The sequence below is a fragment of the Syngnathoides biaculeatus genome, chromosome 4 (assembly GCF_019802595.1).
Source record: "Syngnathoides biaculeatus isolate LvHL_M chromosome 4, ASM1980259v1, whole genome shotgun sequence".
NCBI lineage: Eukaryota > Metazoa > Chordata > Actinopteri > Syngnathiformes > Syngnathidae > Syngnathoides > Syngnathoides biaculeatus.
In genome coordinates this window covers 14,318,991-14,331,316 of record NC_084643.1, presented here as the reverse complement: position 1 = coordinate 14,331,316, position 12,326 = coordinate 14,318,991, and the positions used below count along the sequence as shown (strand labels likewise).

Genomic DNA, 12,326 nt, shown 5'->3' with positions numbered 1-12,326 from the left:
CCTACACACCACCATCCTATGCTGTCGAGCTACACTCTCCCCTACCACTACTTTACAGTCAGTAATCTCCTTCAGATTACATCGTCTGCACAGAATATAATCCACTTGCGTCCTTCTACCTCCACTCTTGTAGGTCACTCTATGTTCTTGCCTCATCTGGAAAAAAGTGTCCACTACTCAAATTTCCATCCTTTTCGCAAAGTTTACCACCATCTGATCCTCAAAGTTCCTTTCCTGGATGCCGTACTTACCCACCCCTTCTACATCCCCCTGTTTCCTTCACAAACATGTCGATTACAATCTACACCAATCACAACTCTCTCGCTGTCTGGGATGCCCAGAACTACTTCATCTAGTTCCTTCCAGAATTTCTCTTTCAACTCGAGGTCACATCCAACCTGTGGGGCATAGCCGCTAACCACATTATACATAACACCCTCAATTTTAAATTTTAGTCTCATCACTTGATCTGATACTCTTTTCACCTCCAAGACATTCTTAGCCAGCTCTTCCTTTAAAATAACCCCTACTCCATTTCTCTTCCCATCTACTCCGTGGTCAAATAATTTAAACCCTGCTCCTTACTACCTTTCCACCTCCTCTCTTAGGTACACAGAATATCAACCTCTCTCCTAATCATCATGTCCACCAACTCCTGGGCTTTTCCTGTCATAGTCCCAACATTGAAAGTCCCTACAATCAGTTGTAGGCTTTGTGCATTCCTCTTTTTCTTGTGACGATGGATCTGGTTTCCTCTTCTTTGTCTTCGACCCACAGTAGCTGAATTTCAGCCGACACACTGCTGGTTAGCAGTCCCGGGGGCGGGCGTTGTTAACCCGGGCCACGACCGATCCGGTATGGGATTTTTTAGATGAACGCTCATATTTGTTTGGCACGGTTTTTACGCCGGATGCCCTTCCTGACGCAACCCTCTGCATTTATCCGGGCTTGGGACCGGCCTCCAGATTGCACTGGATTGTGCCCCCATAGAGCTGCAATTTTGAACACTGTTTATACGGTTGTCGTTCACAGCGAAAAATATTTTATTACCACAAATAGTTTGACCATTCGCAACTCGAAAAACAGGATAATATTGTGTACAAATGGCGGCACAGTGGAGCAGCTGGAAAGTGTTGCCCTCACAGTGCTGAGGACCTGTGTTCAATCCCAGTCCTCCCTGTGTGGAGTTTGCATTTTTTCCCGTGGTGCGTGGGTTTTCTTTAGGCACTCCGTTTTCCTCCCACGTCCCAAAAACATGCAACATTAATTGGACTCTCTAATTTGCCCCTAGGTGCGATTGTGAGGGCGGCTGTTTGTCTCTGTGCCTTGCAATTAGCTAGCAATCAGTTCAGGGTGTACCCTGCTTCTTGCCCGATGAGAGCTGGGATAGGCATTCCCGCGACCCTTGTGAGAATATGCGGTGAAGAAAATGGATAGAAGTTTACAAACCTTTTGTGTTTTTATTTTGTAGTTTTTTTAAATTTTAATAAAATACTACATAGGATTATAAAACAAGCAGTATTACATGCTAGTCACTCACAGACCTGTTTGCAATTTATCAAAAATAATTTGTGCACCATGAAATACAATTAAATAAACTTGTGCATTTTTTTTTCCTTATTTTATTAACTTTGAACCTTATTTTTCTTTATTAAAGACAGATGTTGCAGGAAGCATCTTCTGCACAAGAGGTTGGCATCGAACCAGCAGATGCTGAATCTCCATCTTTGGTACACTCTAAAAGTTGCCAGACTTGAAAAGAGCCTGTTCATGATAAAGGAACACAGATATCTGTCATGAAGTGCCATACTTGTTCCAAAGGTATCAATGTACAGTGAAGAAAATAAGTATTTGAATACCCTGCTATATTGCAAGTTCTCCCACTTAGAAATCATGGAGGGGTCTGAAATTTTCGTCGTAGGTGCATGTCCACTGTGAGAGATAGAATCTCGAAAGAAAAATCCAGAAATACAATGTATGATTTTTTTTTTAACGATTTATTTGTGTGACCCAACTGCAAATAAGTATTTGAACACCTGTCTATCAGCTAGAATTCCAACCCTCAAAGACCTGTTAGTCCGCCTTTAAAGCAAGCAGCTTGGTGGGGAAAAAAGGTCCACTGTTGAAGTAATAATTAGAAAATGGAAGAAGCTAAACATGACGGTCAATCTCAATCGGAGTGCAAGAAAGATGAGGTCGAAAGGTGAGGAATCAGCCCAGGACTACACAACAGGACTTGGTCAATTACCTGAAAGAAGCTGGGACCAAGGTGACTGTTGATAATACATTAAGACGTGATGTTTTGAAATCATGCATGGCACTGAATGTTCCCCTGCTTAAACCACCACATGTCAAGGCCCGTCCTAAGTTTGCCAATGACCATTTGGATGAGACAGAGGAGCCATGGGAGAAGGTTTTGTGGTCAGATGAGACCGAAATGGAATTTTTTGGTTATAATTCCACTAACTGCGTTTAGAGGAAGAGGAATGATGAGTTCCATGAGTTCCGTCCCAAGAACACCATCACTACTGTGAAGCATGGGGGTGGTAGCATCATGCTTTTGGGGTGTTTTTCTGAACATGGGACAGGACGACTGCACTGAATTAAGGAGAGGATAACTGCGGCCATGTATTGTGAGATTTTGGGGAACAACCTCTTTCCCTCAGTCAGAGAGAGCATTGAAGATGGGTCGTGGCTGGGCCTTTCAACATGACAATGTCCATGAAGCACACAGCCAGGAAAACCAAGGAGTGGCTCTGTAAGAAGCATATCAAGGTTCTGGCATGGCCTAGCCAGTCTCCAGACCTAAACCCAATAGAAAATCTTTGGAGGGAGCTGAAACTGTGTGTTTCTCAGCATTAGCCCAGAAAACTGTCTGATCTAGAGATCTGTGTGTAGGAGTGGGCCAAACTCCCTCCTGCAGTGTGTGCAAACCTGGTGAAAACTACAGGAAATGCTTGGCTTCTGTAATTGCAAACAAAGGCTACTATACCAAATATTAACATTGTTTTTTTGTGTTCAAATACTTATTTGCATCTGTATCACACAAATAAATAATAATGAAAAAAAATCATACATTGTGTTTTCTAAATTTTTCTTTTTAGATTATCTCTCTCACTGTGGACATGCAGCTATGATGAAAATTTACGACCCCTCCATGATTTGTAAGTGGGAGAACGTGCAATATAGCAGGGTGCTCAAATAATAATTTTCTTTCACTGTTGCCTGCAAACTGGTTGATAAAAGTACCCAAACTGACAGTACCCACACAGTCCAACCTGACATTGGAATGGACAAGAGAATGCAGACTGATCCCGTTGGCTTTTTTCGATTTGGTGAGAATGGTTCTAGCTCGCCCCGAAAGCAGAACCAGAATACTATGTCAATGATCAGCCCAATTAAGTCGCTGGATCAAAGTGAGGATGAAAACCCAAATGATGCAAAGGACACAGAATATCAACATCTGAACATTTCATTACAGGTAGCCCAGAAGGAAGTTTTATATGACCAAACAGAAGCGGCAAAAGAATAAACACCAGCACCGGACCCCGTCAATGAAAGGAAGTACATAGTGTTTTAGAATAATTTGTTGAATCTGTATGACATATGACCTCCATGTACTGGCGCAAGGCAAGTTCACATCGAAAACAAACCTGGCAATGGGTTTGGAACAATGGTACACATTATACAGAAATGTAGAAGCTGTTCCTTTTCCACAAAACATTCTCCCATGACTCATCTGTATCATCCAAATGATGATTGGCAAACTTAAGACGAAAAATGGAAAATTCTCATCCCTGAAAGACCCAGGCACGACCCATCTTAATTGCTCCGACTAAGGGAAAGAGGTTTTCCCGAGCTCTTTTCAGTTCATTAACCAAGTCCTGTCGTGTAGTCCTTTCTAAGGATCATTGAGACCCCACTCAGATTGAGATTGACAGTCATGTTTAGATTCTTCCATTTTCTAATGATTACTCCAACAGTGGACCTTTTTTCACCAAGCTGCTTGGCAATTTCTCCGTAGCCCATGTGGAGTTTTACAATTTTGTCTCTGGTGTCTTTGGACAGCTCTTTGGTCTTGGCCATGTTCCAAGTTTGAGTCTTACTGATTGCATCGGGTGGACAGGTGTCTTTATGCAGCTAACGACCTCACACGTGCATCTGATTTAGGATAATTCATGGAGTGGAGGTGGACTGTTAAATGCGAACTAACATGTCTTTGAGGGTCAGAATTCTGGCTGATACAGTTGTTCAAATACTTATTTGCAGCTGGATCACACAAATGAATCTTTAAAAAAATCATACATTGTGATTTCTGGATCTTTCTTTTTAGATTATCTCTCTCACAGTGGACATGCACCTGCAATAAACATTTCAGACTCCTCCAAGATTTCTCAGTGGGACAACTTGCATTATAGCAGGGTGTTCAAATACTTGTTTTCTTCACTGTAGCAGAGTGTTCAAATACTTATTTTCTTCACTGTACATCGACACCATTAGTGAACGGGAATTGATCCCACGCTGCCCGTATCAAAGTCAGGCGTGTCTACGACCACAACATCAGTGACCGGTATTTTGTTTCATTGAATGTAATTTTACTCAGTAATACAGGAGTGTGTTCAAACAAACTGCCTGTTTAAGGTCATACCACACTGTCTCAATCTCTAAATTTAATTTGTAGTACTTTTGGTTTTAAAGCTTGTTCATTTCTCAGGAATGATATAGCTTTTCCATACTTCCTTTTTCCACCAAGCTGCTTGGCAATTTCTCCGTAGCCCTTTCAAGCCGCGTGGAGTTGTACAATTTTGTCTCTGGGTTCTTTGGACAGCTCTTTGGATTTGGCCATGTTAAAAGTTTGAGTCTTACTGATTGTATGGGGTGGATAGGTGCCTTTACGCAACTAACGACCTCACACAAGTGCATCTGATTCAGGATAATACATATGGAGTGGAGGTGGACATTTTTTGAGGGTCAATTCTAGCTGATAAACAGGTGTTCAAATACTTGCAGTGTATAACAAATCGTTAAAAAATCATACTTTTTCTTTTGAGATTATATTTATATTTGAGATTCTTATCAGATAATATGATTAGGGGTGATGGTGAATTGCGGTGCACAAGTAAAGTTTTGCCTTTTGCATGTAGAACCAAACAGAGCAGGAAAGCAGATAGGAGTGGTTTGGGCTCATTGTATCTATGATTGTTTTTTTTGTTAATTTAAGTCACAGAATGAAACCGAATACTTTTCACTTATGAAAATTTGTAATAGCAGCAAATCAAAATAAGTACTTCTCTAGAGTAGCCAAAATCTGACGTTGGTATCCCAAAATAGTTGTCGATATAAAGCTTGTCAATTACCAATCATGCTCGTTTGCCTTTGTCTCTGACATTCTTCATCAATGGGTATAAAGTTTTATGCCTCTTGTTAATTTCCTGGGGAACTGATCGTTCATTCCAAAGTTCATTTTTGCTCCCGAACTTTGGATTTTACAAACACTTTCTCCTGAAAGTGTTAAAATTTTACGATGATAGGACGAGGTCAATTTCCTGAACGAGGGCTTCCTAATCGGTGGACTTGGTGAAAAGTAATCTTGTCACCTGGATCTTGCTGTATCTTAAGCATAGACATCACAAACTTTTAACCTGAGTTTTGTGGTCTTCCGAAGCAATTTCTGGGATGCCAAAGAAGATGAAGATGTCACGAATACTTCTTGATTGAATATCCAGTATAGTTTCTTTCAAAAATTTATAGTCCAAAGTGAGAGTTTGTATTTGAGCAGAACCTGACATGATGGAATGAAATGCTGGCCATTATTCGCAAATTTTAACTCCCTCATTTGCTGTTGGGTGAATTCCAAACTCCTTCTGAGTTCAGTGACTTCTTGCTGAACCAGTTCAAGTCAGGTTGACAATTTCTTATTGATTAAGAACAGGACACCCTTCTATGTTGAATCAAGTAAATCTTTAGTTGAAGTGGAGGAATCATTTTTTTCCCCGTCTTTATCGGTAGCTCAATGGAAGAGCTGGGATTACTTTATCTCAATAGTTGGACACCAAAATAGTTGTTCCTTGAGATGCAAATCTAATTTGCTCCACCATCTTTATTGAAAATGCTCCAATCACAAATCTTCTGTCCCCATTGAAATGAACAGAAATGCCATTTATCTATTCCAGTTGCCCTCTCGCTCCCAAAGTATTTTGATCAGGAAAAATAGGACTCTTTAATTTTTTACATTATAAAAAAATCACTCCTTCTAGTGTGCCTGCCTTGGCCACCGTCATACTGTAGTCATGGAGACACAAACATGAATTGTAGTCCTTCTACTCCAACTGTGACTCAATCAGATGCTGTCTGTCATTTTTGGAGAAGATTAATTATATATATCTGTAAGTCTTGCAATGTAGCATGGCTCAGCAACCGTTTTGAGGCTGCGGGCTACTTCGTGAGCACCGATCGTATGAAGGGCTACATCACCTGTTTGCGGCAAATTTCAGACTCAGTTCATTACACGTACATAAAATATTTTAGTTTTGATTTATTTTAGTAAATGACATGACAGGTATTTTAAAATTTCAATTCACGTTAGCAAGTCAGATTCAGAATTTAAAGCACAAATAATAGTAACAATTTGTGGCCTATGGTATTCTTAGAACATACCTCACAGGCGCCTTATATGGTCCTCGAGGGCTAACATTCGCTCGCGTGCACCACGTTGGTGACCCCTGCTATATAGTAGCCGTCTGTCGCATCACAATTTGTATCAAATACAGTATCAATTGCTTCCATGTAAAGCGAGTTGAATTGAGTTCACTGCCACCATACAGCACTCATATATCAAGTTTGTGTTCGTAAAGTAAAGCAAATAATCGGCTGGATGATGGCTTGTCTCCAAACTCGGGTCACTCATATCTCAAGTCACCACTGTAATAAATACAGGGTCCCATTTTTTCACTGATATCCAATTGTGGGCTGGGCTAACAGTAATTAACTAATAAACTGTCTATGTGATTTTGTTTTCCAGATGCTCCTCCTTCCTATGATGAAAGTTGTAACACATAATCTGATTGAAGGAACAGGAAACATACTGGGATGACAACGTCAAATGGTGGACGTAGCGGCAATGCATGCTTACAAATGGATCAGATTTGTTATCTTGCAAGACAAATTTGTATTTTGAATATACTTACGTTTTTTTCTCATAATTTTCATTAGAACAGGTCAGAGCTTGTATAATGTAGTATTCAATTGGAATATTAAAAGTGAAATGGTTTTCTTTGCCATTGGTGTCAAGAGTTGACCTTTTCAATGTCTTTAACTGTTCTATAACTGAGCATAATATGTAATAATTGAAGCACGTGAAGTAACAAAAATCTTTGTCAGTTTGAATTGCACTAGCTCAATAAAACATTCTTCCACAAACGCAGTCACACTTGACTCGCGCTAATGAGGACTTTGAATATTTCCTGAATGTTTTCCTCTACGGAAATAAGTTATGCTTCCAATAAAGTTGAATTGGATTGATATATGACTGTTTTGCAATGTTAGAAAAATGATAAATTGATTTCCTAAAAAAAACATGTTGAAAAAAATGCCAGGCAGAGTATCTTTATTTGGCTAAAATGAACTTGGGCGGATAATAGAACACATTTGAATACAGGCACAAATACAAAAATGGCAACTGAGTTGTATCTGTTGCTATAGCAGGAGTATCAGTGTGGAAATTGTGCACTGTAAAAATGTCATCTTTGACACCACTCCACTTCAAAATTTCCAAGTAAAGCCGTCAAAACTAACAAGAAATGAATGCACATTTGTAGACAAGTATTGTCAACTGAAAATAATCAAATAGGTGGACTGCAAAATGTTTGTTCAGATAAGCAGTAGAAATATTTACTAGTGGTGGTGAAAACAACTTAAATCCACAATGAAGACTGAAACATGGAAGATGATCAAAGAACTGGTTATGGGTGGAGAATGAGACCAGCTATTTGAAAATAAGAAAAGTTGGTCAGTCATGCCCAACAGACGGGGAAGAGAAAAATCAAATGCATGGAAGGGAAATAGAGAAAATCGATACACACACACACACAGAACACATGGCAAAAATAAGCATTCGCATTATGAAGATACAAGCAAACCTTAGATAGTGTTAAGTGGATGAAAAAAGGGCCAATCAAATATTGAAGTTAACAAACTTTTTTTTTTTTTTTTTTTCCTTTTCCATCTTCCAAACTCCATATCCTCACAAGGGCCGTAGAACTGCTGGAGTCTATCCCATCTTGAGTTCAGAAAGAATGTACTCATCCTATTTGTATGATGAAGTTAAAAATAAAGAGTCCAAATACACCCTTGCCACTGAACACGCTATCCTGACCTGCCTCTGGTTCTGTGGGCATACCACATGGCGACCCAAAAGTCCACCATGACGACGACTTAAATCCAGTCCACATCTTTAGATGAGAGCTACATGTGCTTAGACGTGCACCCAAAATACGGTGTGAAGGGTGGTCTTCGTTCAAACTACTTCTACCAGCTTTGACTTGAAGTGTATGATCGACAAGGCAGGGCCTCACTGAGGCCGACTCCCAACAAAAAAAAGGGCTTATGTGACACTTCAAGAAGAACAGACTTCAGGTTAAATAGTTGACTTGTCCACTGCCTTCAAAAATGCAAAGGAGTGCAAATGCATTTCACTGTCCATCTGCTCTACGATCCACAATCCAAAGAGTTCTGGGGGATCAGGCTGAATATGATGTTGCCCACGCTTGACAATTCATACTGCTGCTTTTGCAGCACCTCATAGTAAAATCTATCATTTTTGGGGGAAGATTGAGATTTGAGACTGACTTACATGTTTGAACACACAATAACATTGACTTTTGAACACTTTCATCTAAAATTTGGGAATTTTTTTAATCGAACATTGCATTATCTAGTTTGACGAGCAAATTAAAACTTACAATGCAATTATGAAAAGTGGTGCGTGCAATATTATTTGGCCCCCTTGCATTAATACTTTGTTGCACCACCTTTTGCTGCAATTACAGCTGCAAGTTTCTTGGGGTATGTCTCTATCAGTTTTGCACATCGAGAGACTGAAATTCTTGCCCATTCTTCCTTGCAAAACAGCTCGAGCTCAGTGAGGTTGGATGAAGAGCGTTTGTGAACAGCAGTCTTCAACTCTGCCCACAGATTTTCGATTGGATTCAGGTCTGGACTTTGACTTGGCCATTCTAACACCTGGATAGGTTTATTTGTGAACCTTTCCATTGTAGATTTGGCTTTATGTTTTATATATATATATATATATATATATATATATATATATATATATATATATATATATATATATGTGTGTGTGTGTGTGTGTACACACACACAATAATCCCTTGTTTTTCTGCTTATCCGAGGTCTTGTCTCATCCCTTTACCAGGAATATCTAGATTTCCTTTTCTTCATCCAGCTCTTACGGGGGGAAGCCAAGGCATCCCCAGGCTAGTTGAGAGTTATAGTCTCTCCAGCGTGTCCTAGGTTGTCCCTGGCGTCTCTTTCCAGTGGGACGTGACCAGAACACCTCACAAGGGAGGCATCCGAGAGGGATCGGAATCAGATGCCCCAGCAACTTCATCTGGCTCCTATCAATGCGGAGGATCAGGAGCTGTACTTTGAGCCTCTCTTGGAAGACTGAGCTTCTCACCCTATCTCTAAGGGAGAGCCCGGACACCCTGCGGAGGAAAAACACTTCAGCAGCTTCTATCCAGAATTTGTTCCTTCGGTCATGATGCACAGCTTGGGACCATAGGGAAGGTTAGGAATGTTGATCAACAGGTAAATTGATAGCTCCGCCTTTTGACTTAATTCCTTCTTTACCACAATGGACCACATCACTGTAGACACTGCACCGATCCGCCAGTCGATCTCCCTCTCCATTCTCCCCTCACTCATGAACCCCCAAGATACTTGAACTCTTCTACTTGGGGCAGGATCGCAATTCTGACCAGGAGAGGGCAGGCCACCCTTTTCTTTACTATTGTCTCAGATTTGGAGGTCCTGATTCTTATCCCACCTGCTTCACACTATGCTGCAACCCAGTCCAGTGAAAGTTGGAGGTTATGGCTTGATGATGTGAACTACATCATCTGCAAAAAGCAGAGATAATATCCTGAATCCACCAAACCAGATCACCTCTGCTCATCGGCTGCGTGTAGAAATTCTTTAAGGTTATGAGCAAAATCGGTGACAAAAGGCAACCTTGACGGAGGCCAACTCTCATCAGAAACAAGTCCGACTTACTGCCAGCAATGTGGACCAAACTCTGACACCTGTCATACTGTGACCGAGCAGCACGTATCAAGGGGTTCGGTACCCCAGACTCATGAAGCACCCCCCACAGCGACATGATCAAATGGCTTCTCCAAGTAAACAAAACATGTAAATTGGTTGGGAGAAATTTTATGCATTCTCAAGGAATTAGCCAAGGGTGTAGAGCTGGTCCAATGTTCCACAGCCAGGATGAAAACCATATTACGGTACTCCTGAATCTGAAATTTGACTTGTGATGTACCCTACTCTCCAGCACGCCTGATTATACAGTACCTTACCAGGGGAGGTTTAGGGTTTTTGCAACACACCATTCAGTCCCCCATTCTAAAAAGGGGGACCACCACCTAAGCCATACGCCAACACACGCACATGTATAATGTAACAAAACAAACATGTTTATTTCATTAAATATTTGCTTATGTTTGTACGGAAGCTTATTACTGCCACACCAAAAACAAAAAAAAAAGGTCACGTTTCACATAATTATGTGAATTGTTTCACATAATTATGTGTAACGTTTCACGTATGTGAAACGCGACCTTTTTTTTTGAGTGGCAGTAATACGCTTCTGTATGTTTATGTTTATTTGTGTAAAAAAAAAACGAGATTCATTACAAAGTAATCGATGATTTTGATCCACTTTTTTAAAAGAACAAACTTCCAAGGGTCCAGTTCTATTCATTCAAAATTAAGAAAAGCAATCCTTATGAAATCAAATTTAGTCAGTTATCTTACTTTGAGATGTTCATTGAAATAGTTACACAACTCCAACATGTTCAACATTATGCCTTGTAATTTTAACCAAATTTTAATTTAATTTTAACTTTACAAAATTAAACCGTTAATTTTCCTCCAAGGGAACACAGACGCACAGTCAATTTTTTTATTTATTTTTACTTGATCTAAAATTTCACACAATTTAGCTGATTAGAGGGCTCAAGAAGACAAAGGGATAGTGTTAATCATGACTGTTCCTTTTTTTTCTTCAACTACGCTACTGGTCGTATTTCGTGTCCCTCAACTTTGCCAAATCAGTTTTGACACACACTGATCTTCTTCCTAGTGTGCTCATTTACACATCTAGCAGCCTGCGCATTGAAAAAAGCAGTCATGTGCTTGGGCGAAAATGCATTTCCGTCTTGTCTGAACGACTGCACGATTGTTTATTCGATCCCGTCACGACTGTCCTTTTTGCCCCTCTTTCGTCGTCGAGCATGTAATGACCTCATTCCATGTCTTTTTTTAAACGCTTCAAAGTTTTTTTAAATCGACTTCCGGTTTCAGATGTTTCGAGTGAGTCGCGGTGCAACTTTCCGAACAGTTTAACTCACTAACACCGTAAGGTTGTATGTCAAACATCTGTTCTACGGAATATCTTACTTTAACATTCTGTATACTTATAGCAGTACATTAGACTGCTTTTTGAATGACCCTCTAGGAGGAGTTTCTGCAGGGGACTCATGGACTACAACGGAGCCAAGGACTGTCCTAGGAAAGACAGAGCACCCTTCAGTAATTTCGGGACAGCCGTTGGAAACATGTCAAACGTAAAAGCAACTCCGTTTCACATCGTCAGTGATGTAGGATTTCACCGCAGCAGCATACGAACTGGTAGCTCTTCGGTCAGAAAATTGGCCCCTTCCTGCAGCCTCTTACTTGGCACGTCTGGACAACTCAATGCTCGTCTTATTCAGAAGGAAGTGACTGATGGTACCTCTGAAGCCCAAACATCCAGAACAACAAATGATCAAGCCTGGTCAATTGGAGAAACTCATACAAGTACACGCGGGGATGAGGTAAGAACCTATAAATGTGCTTTGTCGAAAAGATCAACGTTGTAATTCCCACACATTTTGTGCTGTCCTTGTCCATTGTTCCCCATGAATAATTGCAACCTGTCCGATCATTGCTACATACAGTGATCACTTGTGAATATGCTCAGCCATAAACAGACAAATTGCTTAACAATTAATTTGGCTAAACATGCATTCTTTTTACTGCCA

The 12,326-nt window shown here is 40.4% G+C and overlaps 2 protein-coding genes across 6 annotated transcripts in view; both read left to right on the top strand.

Annotated features, from left to right (window-relative positions):
- The window catches only part of LOC133499994 (arrestin domain-containing protein 1-like), a 43,596-nt gene extending 36,152 nt beyond the window's left edge, over positions 1 to 7,444 (top strand). For 2 of the 4 annotated variants that reach the window (XM_061818512.1, XM_061818510.1), the window contains one exon: positions 7,022 to 7,441. In XM_061818512.1, coding sequence (XP_061674496.1) covers positions 7,022 to 7,059 — 38 coding nt within the window. In that variant the 3' untranslated portion in view covers positions 7,060 to 7,441. Of the gene's footprint in view, positions 1 to 7,021 lie in introns of all 4 variants that reach the window. The other 2 variants (XM_061818511.1, XM_061818513.1) reach the window with 2 other exon arrangements.
- Positions 7,445 to 11,394: 3,950 nt separating this feature from the next.
- Positions 11,395 to 12,326, top strand: part of ehmt1a (euchromatic histone-lysine N-methyltransferase 1a) — a 44,618-nt gene continuing 43,686 nt past the window's right edge. Inside the window, exon 1 of one of the 2 annotated variants that reach the window (XM_061817723.1) lies at positions 11,395 to 12,119. In XM_061817723.1, the coding sequence (XP_061673707.1) occupies positions 11,784 to 12,119 (336 nt within the window). In that variant the 5' untranslated portion in view covers positions 11,395 to 11,783. The remainder of the gene's footprint in view (positions 12,120 to 12,326) is intronic. The other variant, XM_061817722.1, reaches the window with a different exon arrangement.